Source organism: Leucoraja erinacea, chromosome 22, assembly GCF_028641065.1.
Source record: "Leucoraja erinacea ecotype New England chromosome 22, Leri_hhj_1, whole genome shotgun sequence".
Classification (NCBI taxonomy): domain Eukaryota; kingdom Metazoa; phylum Chordata; class Chondrichthyes; order Rajiformes; family Rajidae; genus Leucoraja; species Leucoraja erinaceus.
The window spans coordinates 12,534,689-12,554,190 of record NC_073398.1 but is presented as its reverse complement, the minus strand read 5'-3'; the positions used below and the strand labels follow the sequence as shown (position 1 = coordinate 12,554,190).

Genomic DNA, 19,502 nt, shown 5'->3' with positions numbered 1-19,502 from the left:
CATTTTAAAAAATGGCAACACATTAATATGTACCCACATTCTACGTTTATCACTTACAATAATTCATATCTCTTCCTTAATGACAATGGCTAAACCATTCCCGACTTCCATGTGCAGATACAAAGAATGCAATCTGAATTTTATAAATCCTCCAACTTCACAGGAAGACTGCCAATTTGGTTTTTCAAGGGAGTAATCCTTTATCCTTAGCATTTTTCCAGAACACATTTTGGTTTTCAATCCGTTTACCTACCACATTATTTTCATACCACCCTCTTTGGTATCCTAAGTGTGATGACAAGAGCTCAGGTCATGTTATAGTAGTGGCCACAGGATCTGGGGTTCGGAGGAACTGAAGAAAATCCACATTAGGTAGGAAATGGTGTTGAGTAGACTGATGGGACTGAAGGCTGATAAATCCCCACGGCCTGATGGTCTGCATCCCATGGTACTTAAGGAAGTGGCTCTAGAAATCATGGATGCATTGGTGATAATTTTCCAATGTTCCATAGATTCAGGATCAGTTCCTCTGGATTGGAGGGTAGCTAATGTTATCCCACTTTTTAAGATGCTGGAATCAATTATAAAAGATGAAATAGCCGCACATTTGGATAGCAGTAAATGGATCGGTCCGAGTCAACATGGATTTACGATGGGGAAATCATGCTTGACTAATCTTGTGAAATTTTTTGAAGATGTAACTAGGAAAATGGTCAAGGGAGAGCCAGTGGATGTAGTGTACCTGGACTTTCAGAAAACATTTGATAAGGTCCCACATAGGAGAATAGTGGGGAAAATTAGGGCACATGGTAATGAGGGTAGAGTGCTGACATGGATAGAAAATTGGTTGGCAGACAGGAAACAAAGAGTAGGGATTAACGGGTCCCTTTCAGAATGGCAGGCAGTGACTAGCGGAGTACCGCAAGGCTCGGTGCTGGGACCGCAGCTATTTACAATATACATCAATGATTTGGATGAAGGGATTCAAAGTAACATTAGCAAATTTGCAGTTGACACAAACCTGGGTGGATAAAGCTAATGTGGATAGACGTGAGGTTATCCACTTTGGTATAAAAAACAGGAAGGCAGATTACTATCAAGTTGGGAAAAGGGGAAGTACAACGGGATCTGGGGGTCCTTGTTCATCAGTCTATGAAAGTAAGTATGCAGGTACAGCAGGCAGTGAAGAAAACGAATGGCATGTTGGCCTTTATAACAAGAGTAGTCGAGTATAGGAGCAAATAGGTCCTTCTGCAGTTGTACAGGGCCCTAGTGAGACCACACCTGGAGTATTGTGTGCAGTTTTGGTCGCCTAATTTGAGGAAGGACATTCTTGCTATTGAGGGAGTGCAGCGTAGGTTTACAAGGTAAATTCCCGCGATGGCTGGAATGTCATATGCTGAGAGAATGGAGCGGCTGGGCTTGTACACTCTGGAGTTTAGAAGGATGAGGGGATCTTATTGAGCCATATAAGATTGTTAAGGGTTTAGACACGCTAGAGGCAGGAAACATGTTCCCTATGTTGGGGGAGTCCAGAACCAGGGGCCACAGTTTCAGAATAAGGAGTAAGCCATTCAGAACGGAGATGGGAAAACACTTTTACTCACAGAGAGTTGTGAGTCTGTGGAATTCTCTGCCTCAGATGGCAGTGGAGGCCAGTTCTTTGGATACTTTCAAGAGAGAGCTAGATAGGGCTCTTAAAGATAGCGGAGTCAGGGGAAATTGGGGGAAGGCAGGAACGAGGTACTGATTGGGGATGATCAGCCATGATCACATTGAATGGCCATGCTGGCTCGAAGGGCTGAATAGTCTACTCCTGTACCTATTGTCTTTTGTCTATTGTCATGCATGTTCCTGGTGGACCAAAGAACAAGGCAGGTGGGAGTAAGGATGCTTGGTTGATGAGGGAAATTAAAGCACCAGTCAAGAAAAAGAAGACAAAGGACAGATATAGGTAGGTGGGATCAAGTGTATCCCTGGAGGAGTTTGGGGAACTGAGAAGCATACTTAAGAAGGAAATCAAGAGGGAAAAAAGTGAGATGGAGGTAGCTCTGGCTATTTCCAATCCTTGCCCTATCCTAACCCAGAATATTCTTCAACAGCCAAGGATGTCCCAAATTGGGAGCTTCCCCTTTTCTTCCAATGACCATGTGCCTGTTCTGATCCCTCAGTCTTCAGCTCACATTCGCAACACTTAGGACAGAGATGAGAAGGAAATTATTCTTTCAGTATTTCTGATTTTTTTAAAAACTTTTTACCCTTGAGAGCTGTGTTTGCCTAGTTATAGATTGTCAATATTAACATATATAGGGAACCAAGGGATAAGGATTAAAAGTAAATTTTACGTGAATGTTCAGCCTTGATCTTATTGAATGATGCATTCTCATGTTCCTTATGTTCTTCTAACAGAATTGTGAAATTGAACAGAACTCAGGCATATTATATGCAAAATCTGATGGTTTCGGCCCGAAACATTGCCTATTTCCTTCGCTCCATAGATGCTGCTGCACCCGCTGAGCTTTTCCAGCATTTTTGTGTACCTTCGATTTTCCAGCATCTGCAGTTCCTTCTTAATTTATTTGTTGCTGATTTAGCTTAACATTGTCTTCACTGGCACATATTAATAAGCATGTATTCCTGGTTAGAAGTTTGATTATAATTGTATTTAAATGAAATATTAATATTTAATATTAATTAATATTTATTATTGCAATATGGTTGGAGTAATATGAAATTGTGTAGAAATGCAAAACTTACCTGGAATAATTGGATATTCGTTAATTGGTCAGCTGCAGGTACGCTGATTGGACAATTACCAGGTGTAATAGAGTTACCACGAAGAGAGATAGGTGTCACTAGAAAGGAGTGAGAAAGTAACATTGCATTTTGAAATGCAGCTAATTTTATAGTTGCAGCAATTCTTGTGTCCAGTTCACATTTCTATTCCTTCATTTGCCAATTTATCTTTATAGTGCATTCTGATTTCTATACATGATTCATGTGGATTAGAAGGTGAATTAGGTCCCAAAATAGTGCAGACAATCATAGTCATACAGCATGGAAACAGGCCTTTCGGACCTAGATACCCCTATGCCTCTACGCTAGTCCCACCTGCCTCAGTTTGGCCCATATCCCTCTATATCTTTCCTATCCTTGTACCAGTCCAAATGTATTTTAAGTGGTGTTATAATACCTGCCTCAAATGCCTCCTGTGGCAGTACATTCTATGTACCCACCATCATCTGTGTGAACTAATTTCCCCTCAGGTTTCCATTAAATCTGTCTCCCCTCATCTCAAATCTATCTCTAGTTCTTGATTTCCGTACTCTGGGTAAAAGGCTCTGTTCATCTACCCTATCTATTCCCCTCGTGATCTTATACACCACTGTAATATCACCCCTCATCCTCCTGCGCTTCAAGGATTAAAGTCTTTGCCTGCCCAATCGCATCCTATAGCTCAGGCCCTCATGTTGCGGCAACATCCTCATAAATATCTACTCTTTCCAGCTTAACAATACATTTCCTGTAGCAGGGTGACTAAAACTGAACACAATACTCCAAATGTGGCCTCACCAACATCGTGTACAACTATAATATAGCATCACAACTTCTATACTCAAAATCCTGACTGCTGAAGGCCAATGTAACAAAAGCTTACATTACATCTCTATCTACCTGTGGCGCCACTTTCACAGAACAATGTACCTGCACTCCTAGATCCCTCTATTCCACAACACTCTCCAGAGACATGCCATTCACTGTGAAGGTCCTGTTCTGGTTTGACATCCCAAAATGCAGCAGCTTACTCTAATCTGTATTAAACTCCATTAACTATTCCTTGGCCCACTTGCACAACTACTAAAGATCCTGCTGGAATCATTTATGTCGAGTGAATGTCAGCCATGGAAACATTTTGTGAGATTCAACCAGAACAGCTATGTCTGTTGAAAGATAGACACAAAGAGCTGGAGTAACTCATCGGGTCGGGCAACATCTCTGGAAGGAAAAGGTAACGTTTCAGGTCGAGACCCTTCTTCAGACTGAGAGTTAGGGGAAAGGGATACAAGAGATATAGACGGTTATATAGAGTATGCAAAAAGAGAGATATAGAATAAATTAATTCTATTATTGGTCTGGGGAACTGTCTATAATGTACTGATGTAATTATTAGGTTTGATTGGATTGTAAAGAGACCACCCCATTGTAGTTCAGCCCCTCAAGGTTCAGGGACCTATAAAAGGCAGCCCCCACGAGGTCCTTTGTCGATCTTCTGGAAGAGCGCTTGGGACTGCGTGACCTAAGGGCTTGGCCAGGCAGATACAAGGATCGGACCCGCGGTGGTTTAGGTATCTAGGGGAATTCGTTGTCCAATCCAAAAATAAAGATTAGTTGTTCCAGTGCTTGACTCAGGGCTTTTTTGACTGAACTAGACTGGTGGGAAGCTTAGAAGAGATTATTTTCAGAACCGCAATTACTTCGCGGCATTTACCACATCAGCACATCCCAAAGTCCTATACAACCAATAATTGGTGTTTTAAACTGCAGTAATTTCTACATTGCAGAAAACAAGACAATCAGTTAACATGTTAGTGCCGACGGGCGAAATAATCCATCTTTAGTGCTGCTGACTGATGGATATGTATTTGTCAATATTCTGTGAATAAAATTGGTACCATGCCAATTTGTAGCACTGATTCCTAGCCACGTACACAGATTTTGTAACTCAACATCCCAATTCATCCTCTCCCAGATTTTGTGTAGACATTGAATTTCACTTTTCTAGTGTACTACAAAATTAGCTACACACATGTATGCAGAAGTATGAATGGCATTTCCACCGAAAAGGATATGCTACATGGCAATCTGCATGGATACTGGATATGAAATTCTCCATTTTTTGCAGATGCCAGCAATTTACCATGAATTCCTCACAATAGCACACTGTCCCCCCGTGATGCAGCATTTTATATTGTAGAAAGCTGAAGAAAGTTGAAAGAGACACAGAAAGATCACCAAGATCTCCAAGAGAGACATTGAGATGCTGCTGGATGTAATACATGACCAAAATGAGAATCTACGAGGCAATGCCAATAAAGGATCTCCATTAGGGCAGATATTATCAGGAGGCATGAATGAGGTTATCTGAACTGAACAGGTGTTTCCTTGTGCCCAGACCAACACCATGCTGAAGGAAAGCATTATTCTCATAGTCATAAAGCATGGAAATGGCTCTTCAGCCCAACTCAACCATGGCAACCGAGATACCCCATCTAGGCTAGTCCCATTTGTATTTGTTTAGACCATACCACTCTAAGCCTTTCCCGTGTATGTATCTTTCCTGATGTATTTTAAATAATATTCCGCTTGGGTAGTTTACAATCCAATAGTACGAACATTGAATTCACCAATTTTAGATAATATTGAAGTATCCCTCCAAGCCCCATCTGCTTTTATCCCCCCCCCCCCCCCCATCCCTGTGCCCCACCTGGACGTGTGCCTTTTTCTCTCCCCCCCCTCCTGCTACTTTGCCTTCACAATCCGCAAGTCTTCAATCCTGTTTCGCACCTTCTGCTTTTACCTCTGACCTTTGTTCCAAACATCTGCCTATCAAACCCCCTCTTGCCTGTGTCCACCTATTACCTGCCACACTTTGTCCTGCATCTCATCTTTTCCAGCTTCCCAACCCCCACAATCAATCTGAAGAAGAGTGTCGATCCCAAACCTCACCTACCCATGTTCTCCAGATCTCAGTTTTCTCCAAGATCTTCGGTTTCCTCCCACACTCCAAAGACTTACAGTTTTGTAGGTTAATTGGCTTGGTGAATGTAAACATTTTCCATAGTGGGTGTGTAGGATCGTATTAATGTGTGGGGATTGCTGGTTGGCTCAAGGGCCTGTTTCCACGCTGTATCTCTAAACTCAACTAAACTACCAGACCTGCTGAGTTACTCCAGCACTTTGTCTCCTTTTGTATCTTTTAAATGTTATTAGTGTACATGCCCCAACAACTTCCTCTGGCAGCTCGTTCCATATACCCACTACACAAAAGGACTGCATTCACCCTATCTATTCCCCTTATGGCTTTTTATACCTCTGTAAGAGCACCCCTCAGCCTCCTAAGCTCCAAGGAATAAATTCCTCAAGTTTTAGCCTGCCCAACCTCTCCCTTTTGCTCAGACCCATGGTTACATCTTGTAAACTTTGTAAAACATTTCTGCACCCTTTCCAGATCAATGGCATCATTCCTATAGCAGAGCTGAACACAATATACCAAGTGTAGCCTCACCAATGCCTTGCACAACTGAAACATAACGTCCCAATTTCTATACTCAATTTCCTGACTAATGAAGGGCAGCATGGCAAACGTTTTTTTCCCTATCCACCTGTGACGTCATAGTCAGGGAAATATGTACTTCTACTCCTAGATCCTTCTGCTCTTCAACACTCACCAGGGCCCCACTGTTCACTGTGAAGGTCCTGTCCTGGTTTGACTTTTCAAAATGCAACATCTCACATTTATCTGAATTATACTCCATTAGCCATTCCTTAGACCACTTGCCCAGTTGATCAAATTCTCTATGTAATTCTTGATAACCATCTTCACTGTCCATGATACCACCTATTTTAGTGTAATGTGCAAACTTAAGGGCCTGTCCCACGAGCATGTGACTCCATGCGGCAAGCGTGATTAAAAGGGCCTGTCCCAGGAGCATGCGACTGCATGTGGCAAGCGCAACCAAACCAGAAGTGGGGGCCGCGCGGAGATCGAGTGAGTGACATGAAGCTCAAGCAAAGTCCGCGGGAAGTTTGCACGTGATGTACGGCATCAAGGCGGAGCGTACGGCTTCGTGGCGGCTGCGGGCCGATAGGCCGTTGCCGCGCGGAATTTTTGAACATGGTCTGTTTTTCGGAGCCCCGCGCAATGTCGGGACCAGCTTCGCACAACTCCATACGACTCCGGCGATCGAAGTGGGACCGGCCCCACGAGCTGTACGGCTCAAGCGACCACATTAGGTCGTGCTTGCTGCATGGAGTCGCATGCTCGTGGGACAGGCCCTTTACGTCGTGCTTGCCGCATGGAGTAACATGGTCGTGGGACAGGCCCTTTACTAATAACGCCTTGTACATTCTCACCCAAATTGTTGATGTAAACCACAAACAACAATGGGCCCAGCACATCACTAAGGCACACCAGTGGTCCCAAACCTCCAGCCTGACAAAAATCCTTATATCTCCACACTCTGCTTTCTCCAATTAAGTCAATCCTTTATTCCGTTAGCTAGCTCTCCTTGGATTTCATGCAATTCAATCTTCCGTGGAAGCCTATCATGCGGAACCTTGTCAAAGGCCTTGCAGAAAACCATATAGCCTATGTACATGATGCTGCCCCCATCAACTTTCTTAGTTACTTCAAAAAGATCAATCAAATTCATGAGACACAATCTACCATGCACAAAATCATGTTGCCTCTCCCTAATTAACCCTTGTATTTCACAAATTCCCATATCTCTTAATCCTTAGAATCCTCTCCAGAAACTTTCTTATCATGGATGTTAGGCTTACAGTTTCTATGGTCACAGGGGTTAATTTTTTCAAGAAGCACACTTTTCTAGTTTGAGCAAAGTATCGTCACCCTGGCAGATATTTAGAGCTGTCTGATCCAATGTCCTGTTACATAGAAACATAGAAACATAGAAAATAGGTGCAGGAGTAGGCCATTCGTCCCTTCGAGCTTGCACCGCCATTCAATATGATCATGGCTGATCATCCAACTCAGTATCCTGTTCCTGCCTTCTCTCCATACCCCCTGATCCCTTTAGCCACAAGGGCCACATCTAAATCCCTCTTAAATATAGCCAATGAACTGGCCTCAACTACCTTCTGTGGCAGAGAATTCCAGAGATTCACCACTCTCTGTGTGAAAAACGTTTTCCTCATCTCGGTCCTAAAAGATTTCCCCCTTTTCCTTAAACTGTGACCCCTTGTTCTGGACTTCCCCAACATCGAGAACAATCTTCCTGCATCTAGCCTGTCCAACCCCTTAAGAATTTTGTAAGTTTCTATAAGATCCCCCCTCAATCTTCTAAAATCTAGCGAGTACAAACTGAGTCTATCCAGTCTTTCTTCATATGAAAGTCCTGACATCACAGGAATCAGTCTGGTGAACCTTCTCTATACTCCCTCTATGGCAAGAATGTCTTTCCTCAGATTTGGAGACCAAAACTGTACTCAATACTCCAGGTGTGGTCTCACCAAGACCCTGTACAAATGCAGTAGAACCTCCCTGCTCCTATATTCAAATCCGTTTGCTATGAAAGCCTTTTGCTGTTGTGAGCATAATAAAACTTTAAATAATATCTGCACATTAAAGTCAATAGATTGGGATTGCTTAGTCTAGCAACTGGATTTCACTGTATTTTTGCTGAGCTGAGGCACCATTGCCAAATCAGGTACCTCATAAGAGTAATCACAAATTGGACTGCAAAAGGATTGGAAGACAATTAGGGTGTGGAAGTATTCATTTAAGATCTGCCCATGAACCAATAAAAGGATGTCAGCTGTTAAGGATACTTCACCCCCACAGGCACACAAAGACCAAAAACATTGTAGTAAACGTCCGTCTCAGTGAGCTGCATGGATGAGCACCAAAGTTTCAAAGAGAAACGTTAAAATGTTGGTGAATGAAATACAATGGAGCCATACAGGTGCATCTCCACAGCATCAAAATTGTGCTTTAGGATCCGTGTACACACATGTACTCACATATAGCCTATTCTCCTGCACACACCACAGTCAGTTCTCCAACAAATGTGCAATGAGATGTTTATTTAAATCAAATAAACTGTCAGGAATAGTAGGGAATCTACCCGAATAGGTCTTAGAGCCCTCCTTTGTGTGGGCAGTGGGATCATTGAGGCACTTATCAGCAAATAACTTTGCCAGTAGATCATTAAAATGCACTGCCCATGAGTTTGATCACATTGTATACTTTGGGAGGTTCGTGAACAGTCTTTAGTGATACTTGTAGTGGCTTTGTGGAGTGCCTGTTGTAAGCCGAGTGTCACTTTAAATAGTGTGTAGATGTTGAATTCTATGCATTTTGCAATACCATAGTTCTTTGCGAGACCTAGTTGCTCCACTGTATGAGAGGAACGTTGCAAACAAAAAGGAGGGCTGTAAGACCAATTCGGGTGGATTCCCTACTCTTCCTGACAGTTTATTTGATTTAAATAACCATCTTATGCAATGCATGGCAACTGATATCTGAGTATGTGTATAGCAGTGGGATAACATTAATAGACTAAAGCAGATCTCATCAGGGAGTGTCTATCCTAAAATTGGATAAGATCACTTCTGGATTGAAGTGATCCTATCCAGAAATATTCCTTCATGCCTTGTACTCCCAGTGTGTCTTAATTTAGGATTGCTTAGCCGTGACCAAGCCAGCACAATGCAATCCATTTTCTAGGTATCCATGTTCTCTCTATCACAAGCGCTGCCGAGTTCTTTCTATCTGCTTATTTCATCATTCAGTTCACCATGTTTCATCATGGGGCTTTCATGTGCAATAAGAACATTTTAATATTTTACTAGACAGAGTACATCCAGAAATAAATTACTTTCAATCAATAGACAACATGGTTTTTGCACTTACATTCCTATATTCATGTAAAATTACATTTTCTGTACTTCACTTTGAGAATAATGTCAAATTGTACTAGGAAAATGAATGCTAACTCACATACTAAAAAATTATACTTACCCGTTTTCAATGTCAGATTTTTATTTATTTTATTTCTCATCTTTGCAAATTTTCCACAAAGTCCACAGACATGTCCACTGTACCTAGGGTGCAGTTTTAGCTGAAGACAAAAATGTATGCTCAAAATCATTTGCATTTGCATAAGTTAGTTTTCTCACAGAAACATCATCACCTTAACCAAATGATCTAAAACTAAATTCATTCTTTGCTGATCATTTACACATCCTGTAATTATTATGATTTTATTACAACACTCATAAAAACATTTAGATTGAAAATGGAAAGCATGTCAGAAGTATCTCTTGAAGACATTGTAAACCAACAACCAAAACAAAGAAGTGCTTTGAGGTAACCATAAGGATTGTCCATGATAAGGATGTCAGAGATTAAGACAAATAGACAGCAGTATGAATGAGTTGGCATTTAACTGAATCCATAAGTTAGAGGCATAAGGAACCGCAGACACTGGAATCTTGAGCCAAAGACAATGTGCTGCAGTAACTCAGCGGGTCAGAATCCTTCTTCTGAGTGGAGAAAGAGAGGTGGGAGTGAGCCAAATCCTGACAAGTGGGTGAATGCAGATGAAGGGGGGTTGATTTGTTTCATTCCAGTTTAGATGCTGTGCACACGGCAGCCAGCGACCAGTCGCTTGTCTTTTTCTTTTTTTTCACTTTTAATTTCAGGTTTTTGTGTTTCTGGTTGTGTGTTGTGACTGTTGGCTGACCAATTTCCCTCTGGGGATAAATAAAGTTTATTGTATCGTAAAATGACATACAAGGGATTATGAGACAAATTTAGAATGCAAGTTGTTGAGGATAATGCACTGGTAAGGACTGGGCATTGGATAATGGGTAGAGAAACAAAAGTGGCAATAAAGAGATCAGTTTGGGTTGGGAGTTGCCATGAATCTGCATCAATGATTTAGAAAAGGAGAGGATAGGAATGGATGGGCCAAACGCAAATAGGTGGGTCCGGTGTAGATGGGCACCTTGATCAGTGTGGACAAGTTGGGCCACAGGTCCTATATCCGGCTGTCTGACTATGATTATGACTCTACGAGAGTATCAAGTGCATTATAATCCAAGTTTGCTGATGAGCAAAAGTGAGGTGGCAAGTGCAGTGTGTGCAGTTTCAGAGATGTTTGGGATGATATTGACAAACAAATGAGTAGGCAAATCTGTTGGGAATATATGTGGCAAAAGGAATAAAATATGTAATAATATTCAGTAGAAAAAATAGAAAAGCAGAGTATTCTTAAATGGTGAGAGGTAAAACAAACTGTTTAGAGGTAGCTAGCTGGCTGTCTTTATACGTTCAGCACTGAAAGTTAACATGCAGGTCCACCATGCAATTCAGAAGCCAAACAGTATTTGACCTCTATTGCAAGAAGAGTGAGGCTGCATTTGAACATTTTGCACATTAATGATCAGTCTATCTTTCTTTAGACATGGTCGAAGCAGTGCACCCCAAGTTCATCAGACATAAAATGTGTTTGCTCAGATATAGGAAATATTTGTTCCTAAAGCTTTTCCCACTGAGAGTAGGGAAGATTCAAACAAGGGGACATGACTTGAGAATTAAGGGACAGAAGTTTAGGGGTAACACGAGGGGGAACTTCTTTACTCAGAGAGTGGTGGCTGTGTGGAATGAGCCTCCAATGAAGGTGGTGGAGGCAGGTTCGTTTGTATCATTTAAAAATAAATTGGATAGTTATATGGACGGGAAAGGAATGGAGGGTTATGGTCTGAGCGCAGGTATATGGGACTAGGGGAGAATACATGTTCGGCACGGACTAGAAGGGTCAAGATGGCCTGTTTCCATGCTGTAATTGTTGTATGGTTATATGGTTATAAAGGGTGTAATTTAAGCGATAGATTTATATGATTGATAAAATGGTAGTTTCTCTGAGGTGGCACAGAGCATTTTTGAGAAATCTGATTTCACCTTCATTTGCCTCTGAGAGAAACCATACAGGTGAGCTGCATGTTGTGAAGATTCACACTTACACAATTCACAAATGTGGGCTTAAATTCACTCCACTGGAACTTATATGGAAAACGAGTGAATAAATCAACACAAAATATAGTTTGGTTCTGCTCACAGTTCTTGACGAGTGTACAGCTTCACGTTATGGAACCTGCAATAGGTGCCATTTTCAGAGAACACAACCACCTCCACTTAATGCAGCCATCGTTTATATCCCATTAAAGCAGATTGAAACATAATTCATGGTGTCATTGCTTACTTGTTAAGAAGGAAGATTACATTTAAAATATCTCACCGATAATGTATTGTTACCGTTCCAGATGAGGGAAATTGAATGCTTCTTGTTTGAAAATTTAATATTAACTCCATTGCTATGAATATTGATCATCTTGTTGTCAAATGGCAAAGTTACTCTATAAATAATGGTGACATGAAAGTTGGGTTAAAAATACTTTTGCAACAAATCTTAAAGTCTTTTTAATCCCTTAAAATGAAATGGGCCAAATTGTACTTGATTCAGGACCCAATCTTCCTCAGTCTCCAAATCCCAGTGTCAGGCATTAAGGAATGACCACCTGGGTAAATAAGCCTCAGCTGGCACGTCAGCCCTCCAGAGTCAGTCTTGTGAACAGTATTCACAAATCTCTGATAAATGCATTAAAAGTATTGTAAAAACTTGAATAGTATTTTAAAAAATCCTTAAAATGCATTGATTACTGATATATAATTAAAAATATTAAAATTCACAGTACCTCAAGTACTAATCTGTACTTACCTTTCGCCTCAAGGGCAGTGACCTCATTCATCGAAGGTCTTTATCCACATACCAGCCCCTCTGTTGACAGCCCTTCTTATTGTAAAACTAAGTGTCTCAAGGAAGTCCAAAACATAATGAATATTGAAAAGCCGATAATCTACAGAACTGCCAGCTATCGGTAAGCATCAAGCTGATGCTGGAATAACACATTTCCTATTGATGCCTGAACAAAGGGCTGTATCTCTAAAACTAAAAATGACAAGAGTAAGATAAAATCAATCAATAACTTTGGTATTTCACGTTTTCACGGCAAAGCAGTGGCCATTCAGCCCATCGTGTTTTTTGCCAGATCTCTGAGCAATCTCATCAATTCCATTCCCCCATTTATTTCCTTGCAACCAATTTTCTCTCACAATCCCCAATACTACATCCTTATTCTCCTGCCACCTATCTACACATGAAATAAGTTACTGTAAACATCAAATCCATCAACCAGCAGGTTTTGGGGACATGGGAGGAAACTAGAGCACTCACAGGAAAGTCACACAATGTTAGGAACTTGCCTGTTCTGCACAGACAGCACTAGAATCTGGAATTGAAGCTGGGTTGTTTGAAACTTGAGGCCCAGCACTAAGTGTTTTGCCACTGTGGCACACAGATTTTGGGTCAACAAACCAAATTAATTTGCATTGAAGTATACAACAGATTACATAATGATTGACGCAGAGCAATTGTTTAACAGAACAATATTTCTGCAACTGCAAAGTTTGCTTTCCCCCAAGGCTGCAATAAGAATTTAATAACCTGACGTGTTAGTCAAATCTACCCTTTAGCAGTGTGGTATTGTCATCTTGTGGTACTTTTAAGTAATAATCGATGACCCTCCAGACAAAGGAATAGATCACAAGAAATTAACAATCAAATTACAAATCTAGTTTTATCTTGGTGTTATTCAGTTTAATATTCTGCAATTGGGAACACATTCAGGAATCAATATTGTGTAATAGCATCAAATATCTATCAGAAAGCTACACTATAATTGCAAATTGTTTTCCTATATCAATCCCAAGACAATCAGTGTAGCTTTTACTTGTTAAAGGAAGTACTATATTATTCCAAGTTTTGAAAATATTTTTCATCATCACAAAGAGCATTGCAGTTACTTTAAAATATATTCAAAATTTGGAGATAAGGATTTGGAGGTATGGTGCATACAGATAAGTTATGTGTAAATCACAGGGAGTCACGGTGGTGGAGCTGTAGAGCTGCTGCCTTACAGCACAAGAGCCCTGGGTTCAATCCTGACCTTGAGTGCTGTTTGTGTGGAGTTTGCATATTCGCCCTGTGATTGTGTGGGTTTCCTCTGGGTTTCCCGGTTTCCTCCCATACTCCAAAGACGTGCAGGTTTCTAGGTTAATTGGCCTCTGTACATTGTCCTTAATGTGTAGTGAGTGAGTGAGAAAGCGGAATAACATGGAACTAGTATCAATGGGTGATAGATGATCGGCTTTGTCCCATGTGCTGAAAAGTTTGTTTCCATGCTGTATTTCTCTAAATTAACTGAAGTTTTAAAATGACAATCAAAAGCAATCCTGCAGAATTCAACTTACATTTGGTTTTTAACCTTAATTACTCCATTAGTCACAACAATCGTATTGGTATCAATTTTAATGAATATATTCTCCAGGTCTCCAGATGATCCACGGCGGATTTTCACCTCATAATCATCAAGCCCTTCCTCGCATAGCCTGCTCATGAAGAAGTCACAGGTTGATTTAAAGTAGAAAGCTTCATTGTTAAATGCCTTGAAAGACCCTGTTCCCCATGTTTTGCAGGTATCTGGAAGAAAAGATGAACCTCTGTCACAACAGCAAAAGATTAAAATCAATGTAAATGTAATTGATCAATCAAATATTCTGAACATAATGTACTTACGATGATTATCTCGTGGTTTAGAGACATCTTGGATTGAACGCTTGAACACTTGGGTGAGGGCATCCTGACTCAGATCTTATACAAAATAATATTTAAACATTACCACTTATAGAATATACAATGCTAGTATGCAGTTTATTTTTGTTGGAGCAAATGGAAAGGCCATGTGGAGTTGGTGTTCAAGGTCATGAGCGATTTATTAAACTGGTGTGCACCAGGAGACCAGTCAAAGCTGATCTCCTGAGCACGACTTTCGTACAACGTTTACATTCTTAGCTGACAAGATTACACAGTAACTAGATTAACAATAAAATTAGGTCTTGATTACAGAATGGAAGTTACCAAAAAGCTTAATTAGATAACCAACGGTCTTAATTACAGAATACAATGATTATTCACAATTCTAACTTAGCTGACAGTAGATCCAATTTTCTGTTACAACAATGGGTGTACACTATAACATAATCAATGAAGTTCCTGAAACTTGGTTGTCGTCACTGCTGCTTTCCATGTCGCTATTTTTAGGCTTTGTCTGCAGTTCCCTGTCACCATATTAGCACATATCTTTCACCTATAACAATTTTCAATATTATGTTTGTGTTTATATCCTGTTTTATTAAATTACAACCTGAAATCATTCTATTTTCAAAAATGTTGCATTGATCATTAAGTTCAGCCATGAACAAATATAAAATGTGTATAAATATAAATTATTTTTCAAATAGTTTTAGAATTTGTTTTAATTTTTGAACAAGCATTGACAAAATAAATCCGTACGATTTGAACTGGCAATTTATTGTGATGCATTGGAATTGCCATTATTTATGGTTTTAAGAACAATATTTTATGGGGTTTGGAATCTCTAATTATTTCCATCTGTGGATTTGTCATCCTTTATGATAGGAACATGCCTTTTCTCATTCAGGATTGATACAAATTGTTTAATGTTAAGTTACATTTTAGCTATGTTATTTGCAGTTTTGGTTGACTATAAATTTTGTGGAGTTCGTCGATAATGGGTAGCTTTTATATTTCACATGGGAGATATGAATAGATTAAAGGCTAATCCTTTACTGAGGCATGACAAAAGATTTGAATTTTCATGGGGGTACCCTTGACTTATTGCTGAAATATACATGAAAATGGGGAAATGGTGTAAAGGAATGCCCAGAGGCTTAACCACAAAGGTTTATATTATGAGGGATTGACAGAAACAGGAGTGAGTGTAATGGGCAGGGGACCAGCCATTAAGGACTTCAAGTGCGATTAACCTGTTAACCAAACTGACAAGTGAAAGGGTATGAAAGACGGAAATATGTTTCATCATTAAAAAAAAAACTAATTAGAAGATAATTCCAGTAAGATATATATGACAAATCTTTCAAAGAAAAAAGGTAGAAACATTTCTACTAGTACCTCAATACAACTTTTTTTCACCACATTGCAAAAATGATTCAATTGCTTGCTGAAGTTAACTTACCAAAAGTGTTCATGGAATAGTCACTGCCAGATGAGTCTGTGATAGAAAAGTAACAAATATGGAAAATAATTAACTTGAAAGGTTTATTTCTTCTGCAAACCGCTGGTTATTCGTGACATTCAAATATTGTAGGTCAACAGTTATTTTGATTATGAGTAAAATATTTAATTCTCACTAATTAACGTAGTTCATATCAGATTTGAAACACAGTTAAATTCAAAAGCAGACTTCCAAGATGTTGATTAGTTGGGCAAATGTGCTGAGGAATGGTTAATGGAGATTAATGCAAATAAGTGAGAGGTGTTCCATTTTGGGAAGTCAAACCAGGATCTTTAGAACATAGAACAGTGCAGAACAGGAACGGGTCCTTTAGCCCCCAATTTTTGTGCCGAAGATGATGCCTAGATGAACTGATCTCATCTGGAGGCACATGATCCATATCTATCTATTCCCTGCATTTTCATGCGCCGAAAAGCATCTCAAATGGAAATATCATATATGCCTCTCAAACCACCCCTGGCAATGTGTTCCAGGTCCTCACCATCCTCTGTGCAAAAACCTTCCCCTCTCATCTTATAGCTATGTCCTCTACTGCTGGACATTTACACCCCAGGAAAAAGGCTCTGACTGTCGACCCTATGCCTCTCATAATCTATATTACTAAACGTCTGATCTTGACCACTTCCAGTTGCCTTGCCTAATTAAGTTGCCTTGCCCAATTAATTTGCCTTGCCTAATTAAAGTTATCTATCTATCTATCTATCTATCTATCTATCTATCTATCTATCTATCTATCTATCTATCTATCTATCTATCTGCAGTACCGGTCCCTTCCTGCCTTTCGATTCGTTCCCGCCGTGCGATGTCACAATGCCCGATGCTCGCGGACGTCCAATCGGAATGGATCCATTTGCATGTACGGCTTTCCGGCCGCGTTTCTTCCTTTGATTCTCCGCAACTCCGAAACCGGACGCAGAATCGCCGACGTCTTTTCCATTTCGGTAGAGATTTCGCTTTTCTTTCTAAGTATCCGCTCCTCATTACATTTCGTCGTGTTTAGGTACACTTTTTTAATCAAATCCTTCCCCCCCCCCCCTCCCCACCACCTCAATATTTCAAAAATAAACTGGATTCTCACCCACACAAGCATCACCAGCCCATGGTGAATGTTCCATCGTGTGATGTCACAATGCCCAATGTTCACATATGTCCAATCGGAATGGATTCATTTACATATGCCTTTCCAGGAGCCCAGCCCATGGTGAACGTTCCATCGTGTGATGTCACAATGCCCAATGCTCAAATACATTGTTGCCATAGAGAACGCTCAGTGATTATTCAAATTCTTCACTAACTGTCATTCTGGTTTTGCTTGTGAAGTGAAAAGTCCTGAATTGCATTTGTCTGATGCAGGAAGATTGTTCCAGATGTTGGGGAAGTCCAGGACACGCGGGACACAGTTTAAGGATAAAGGGGAAATCCTTTAGTACTGAGATGAGGGAAACATTTTTCACACAGATAGTGGTGAGTCTCTGGAACTCTCTGCCACAGAAGGTAGTTGAGGCCAGTTCATTGGCTATATTTAAGAGGGAGTTAGATGTGGCCCTTGTGGCTAAAGGGATCAGGGGGTATGGAGAGAAGGCAGTTACGGGATACTGAGCTGGATGATTAGAGTAAAGAGTGCAAAGAGTAGGAGTAAACGGGTCCTTTTCACAATGGCAGGCAGTGACTAGTGGGGTACCGTAAGGCTCAGTGCTGGGACCCCAGCTATTTACAATATATATTAATGATCTGGATGAGGGAATTGAAGGCAATATCTCCAAGTTTGCGGATGACACTAAGCTGGGGGGCAGTGTTAGCTGTGAGGAGGATGCTAGGAGACTGCAAGGTGACTTGGATAGGCTGGGTGTGGGCAAATGTTTGGCAGATGCATTAGAATGTGGATAAATGTGAGGTTATCCATTTTGGTGGCAAAAACGGGAAAGCAGACTATTACCTAAATGGTGGCCGATTGGGAAAGGGGGAGATGCAGCGAGACCTGGGTGTCATGGTACACCAGTCATTGAAGGTAGACATGCAGGTGGAGCAGGCAGTAAAGAAAGCGAATGGTATGTTAGCTTTCATTGCAAAAGGATTTGAGTATAGGAGCAGGGAGGTTCTACTGCAGTTGTACAGGGTCTTGGTGAGACCACACCTGGAGTATTGCGTACAGTTTTGGTCTCCAAATCTGAGGAAGGACATTATTGCCATAGAGGGAGTGCAGAGACGGTTCACCAGACTGATTCCTGGGATGTCAGGACTGTCTTATGAAGAAAGACTGGATAGACTTGGTTTATACTCTCTAGAATTTAGGAGACTGAGAGGGGATCTTATAGAAACTTACAAAATTCTTAAGGGGTTGGACAGGCTAGATGCAGGAAGATTGTTCCCGATGTTAGGGAAGTCCAGGACAAGGGGTCACAGCTTAAGGATAAGGGGGAAATCCTTTAAAACCGAGATGAGAAGAACTTTTTTCACACATAGAGTGGTGAATCTCTGGAACTCTCTGCCACAGAGGGTAGTTGAGGCCAGTTCATTGGCTATATTTAAGAGGGAGTTAGATGTGGCCCTTGTGGCTAAGGGGATCAGGGGGTATGGAGAGAAGTACGGGATACTGAGTTGGATGATCAGCCATGATCATATTGAATGGCGGTGCAGGCTCGAAGGGCCGAATGGCCTACTCCTGCACCTTGTTTCTATGTATATAGAAATAGACTCACATCAATCAGGCAAATTAAGCTACATTGCAAATGTCACATGTGCTAAGACAGAGTGCAACACTGTACAAGATGGGAGGAAATAGAAAAAAAAATTTAATTATGGAAATTGTGAAAGAAATAAAGATGAAAGGCTTAAAAACTATTAAAGGAATTAATTCTTATTATTGATTTCTGTGCTGTCATTATTGCCTGTAATTGGTGACCATTCACGATGAGCATTGGAGAAGTGAGCAGAGGGACCAATGCTTACTTACTTGTACTAAATTCCAGCAGCTGTTCGTTATCAATCACCATTATGCATAAATAGAAGCATAAGTAACCAGGTAAAATGATTAACTAACTTGCAATACAAAAGTTATAATTATCACCAATTACTTGGAATAATATACTATAACTTAATCAATTTGTTCCAAAGGTTAAACATTTCAATGGAAATCCTGCAAAAACACTTTAAAAGTTTTACCTTTAATGAGGGTAAGAACCCAGATCACAACCAATAGATTGTACTTCATGGTTGTTGGTGCTGCTGGCAAGCTTATGTCCCTTTGAATGGTTTTTATAGTTAAGATCTGATATGCTGATATGCAAATATACTGATATGCAAATCAAAGGCGGAAGTGAAAACTGGAAATATTGGCTTCCAGTAATTAAATCTGGAATTGTAAAGGACCAATGCACCTCCTTATTGCAACTGTATAAACAATTTGCTTTCTTATTCTAAAGAAAAAGATTGCAAATTAAATAAATACATTGAAATTAAATTACTGCATTTGGTCTCTTGTATGTTCATATACTTGGTCTTCCCAGCCCTGCTTCCACGAC

At 40.5% G+C, this 19,502-nt stretch overlaps 1 protein-coding gene across 1 annotated transcript in view; it reads right to left on the bottom strand.

Annotated features, from left to right (window-relative positions):
* LOC129708039 (mucin-2-like) overlaps positions 1-19,245 on the bottom strand; it is a 40,781-nt gene extending 21,536 nt beyond the window's left edge. Inside the window, exons 1-7 of the mRNA XM_055653580.1 lie at positions 19,144-19,245; positions 15,922-15,957; positions 14,442-14,516; positions 14,117-14,345; positions 12,045-12,162; positions 9,764-9,863; positions 2,758-2,855 (exon numbers count right to left, since the gene is read on the bottom strand). Coding sequence (XP_055509555.1) covers positions 2,758-2,855; positions 9,764-9,863; positions 12,045-12,162; positions 14,117-14,345; positions 14,442-14,516; positions 15,922-15,957; positions 19,144-19,192 — 705 coding nt within the window. The 5' untranslated portion in view covers positions 19,193-19,245. The remainder of the gene's footprint in view (positions 1-2,757; positions 2,856-9,763; positions 9,864-12,044; positions 12,163-14,116; positions 14,346-14,441; positions 14,517-15,921; positions 15,958-19,143) is intronic.
* Positions 19,246-19,502: the final 257 nt, after the last annotated feature.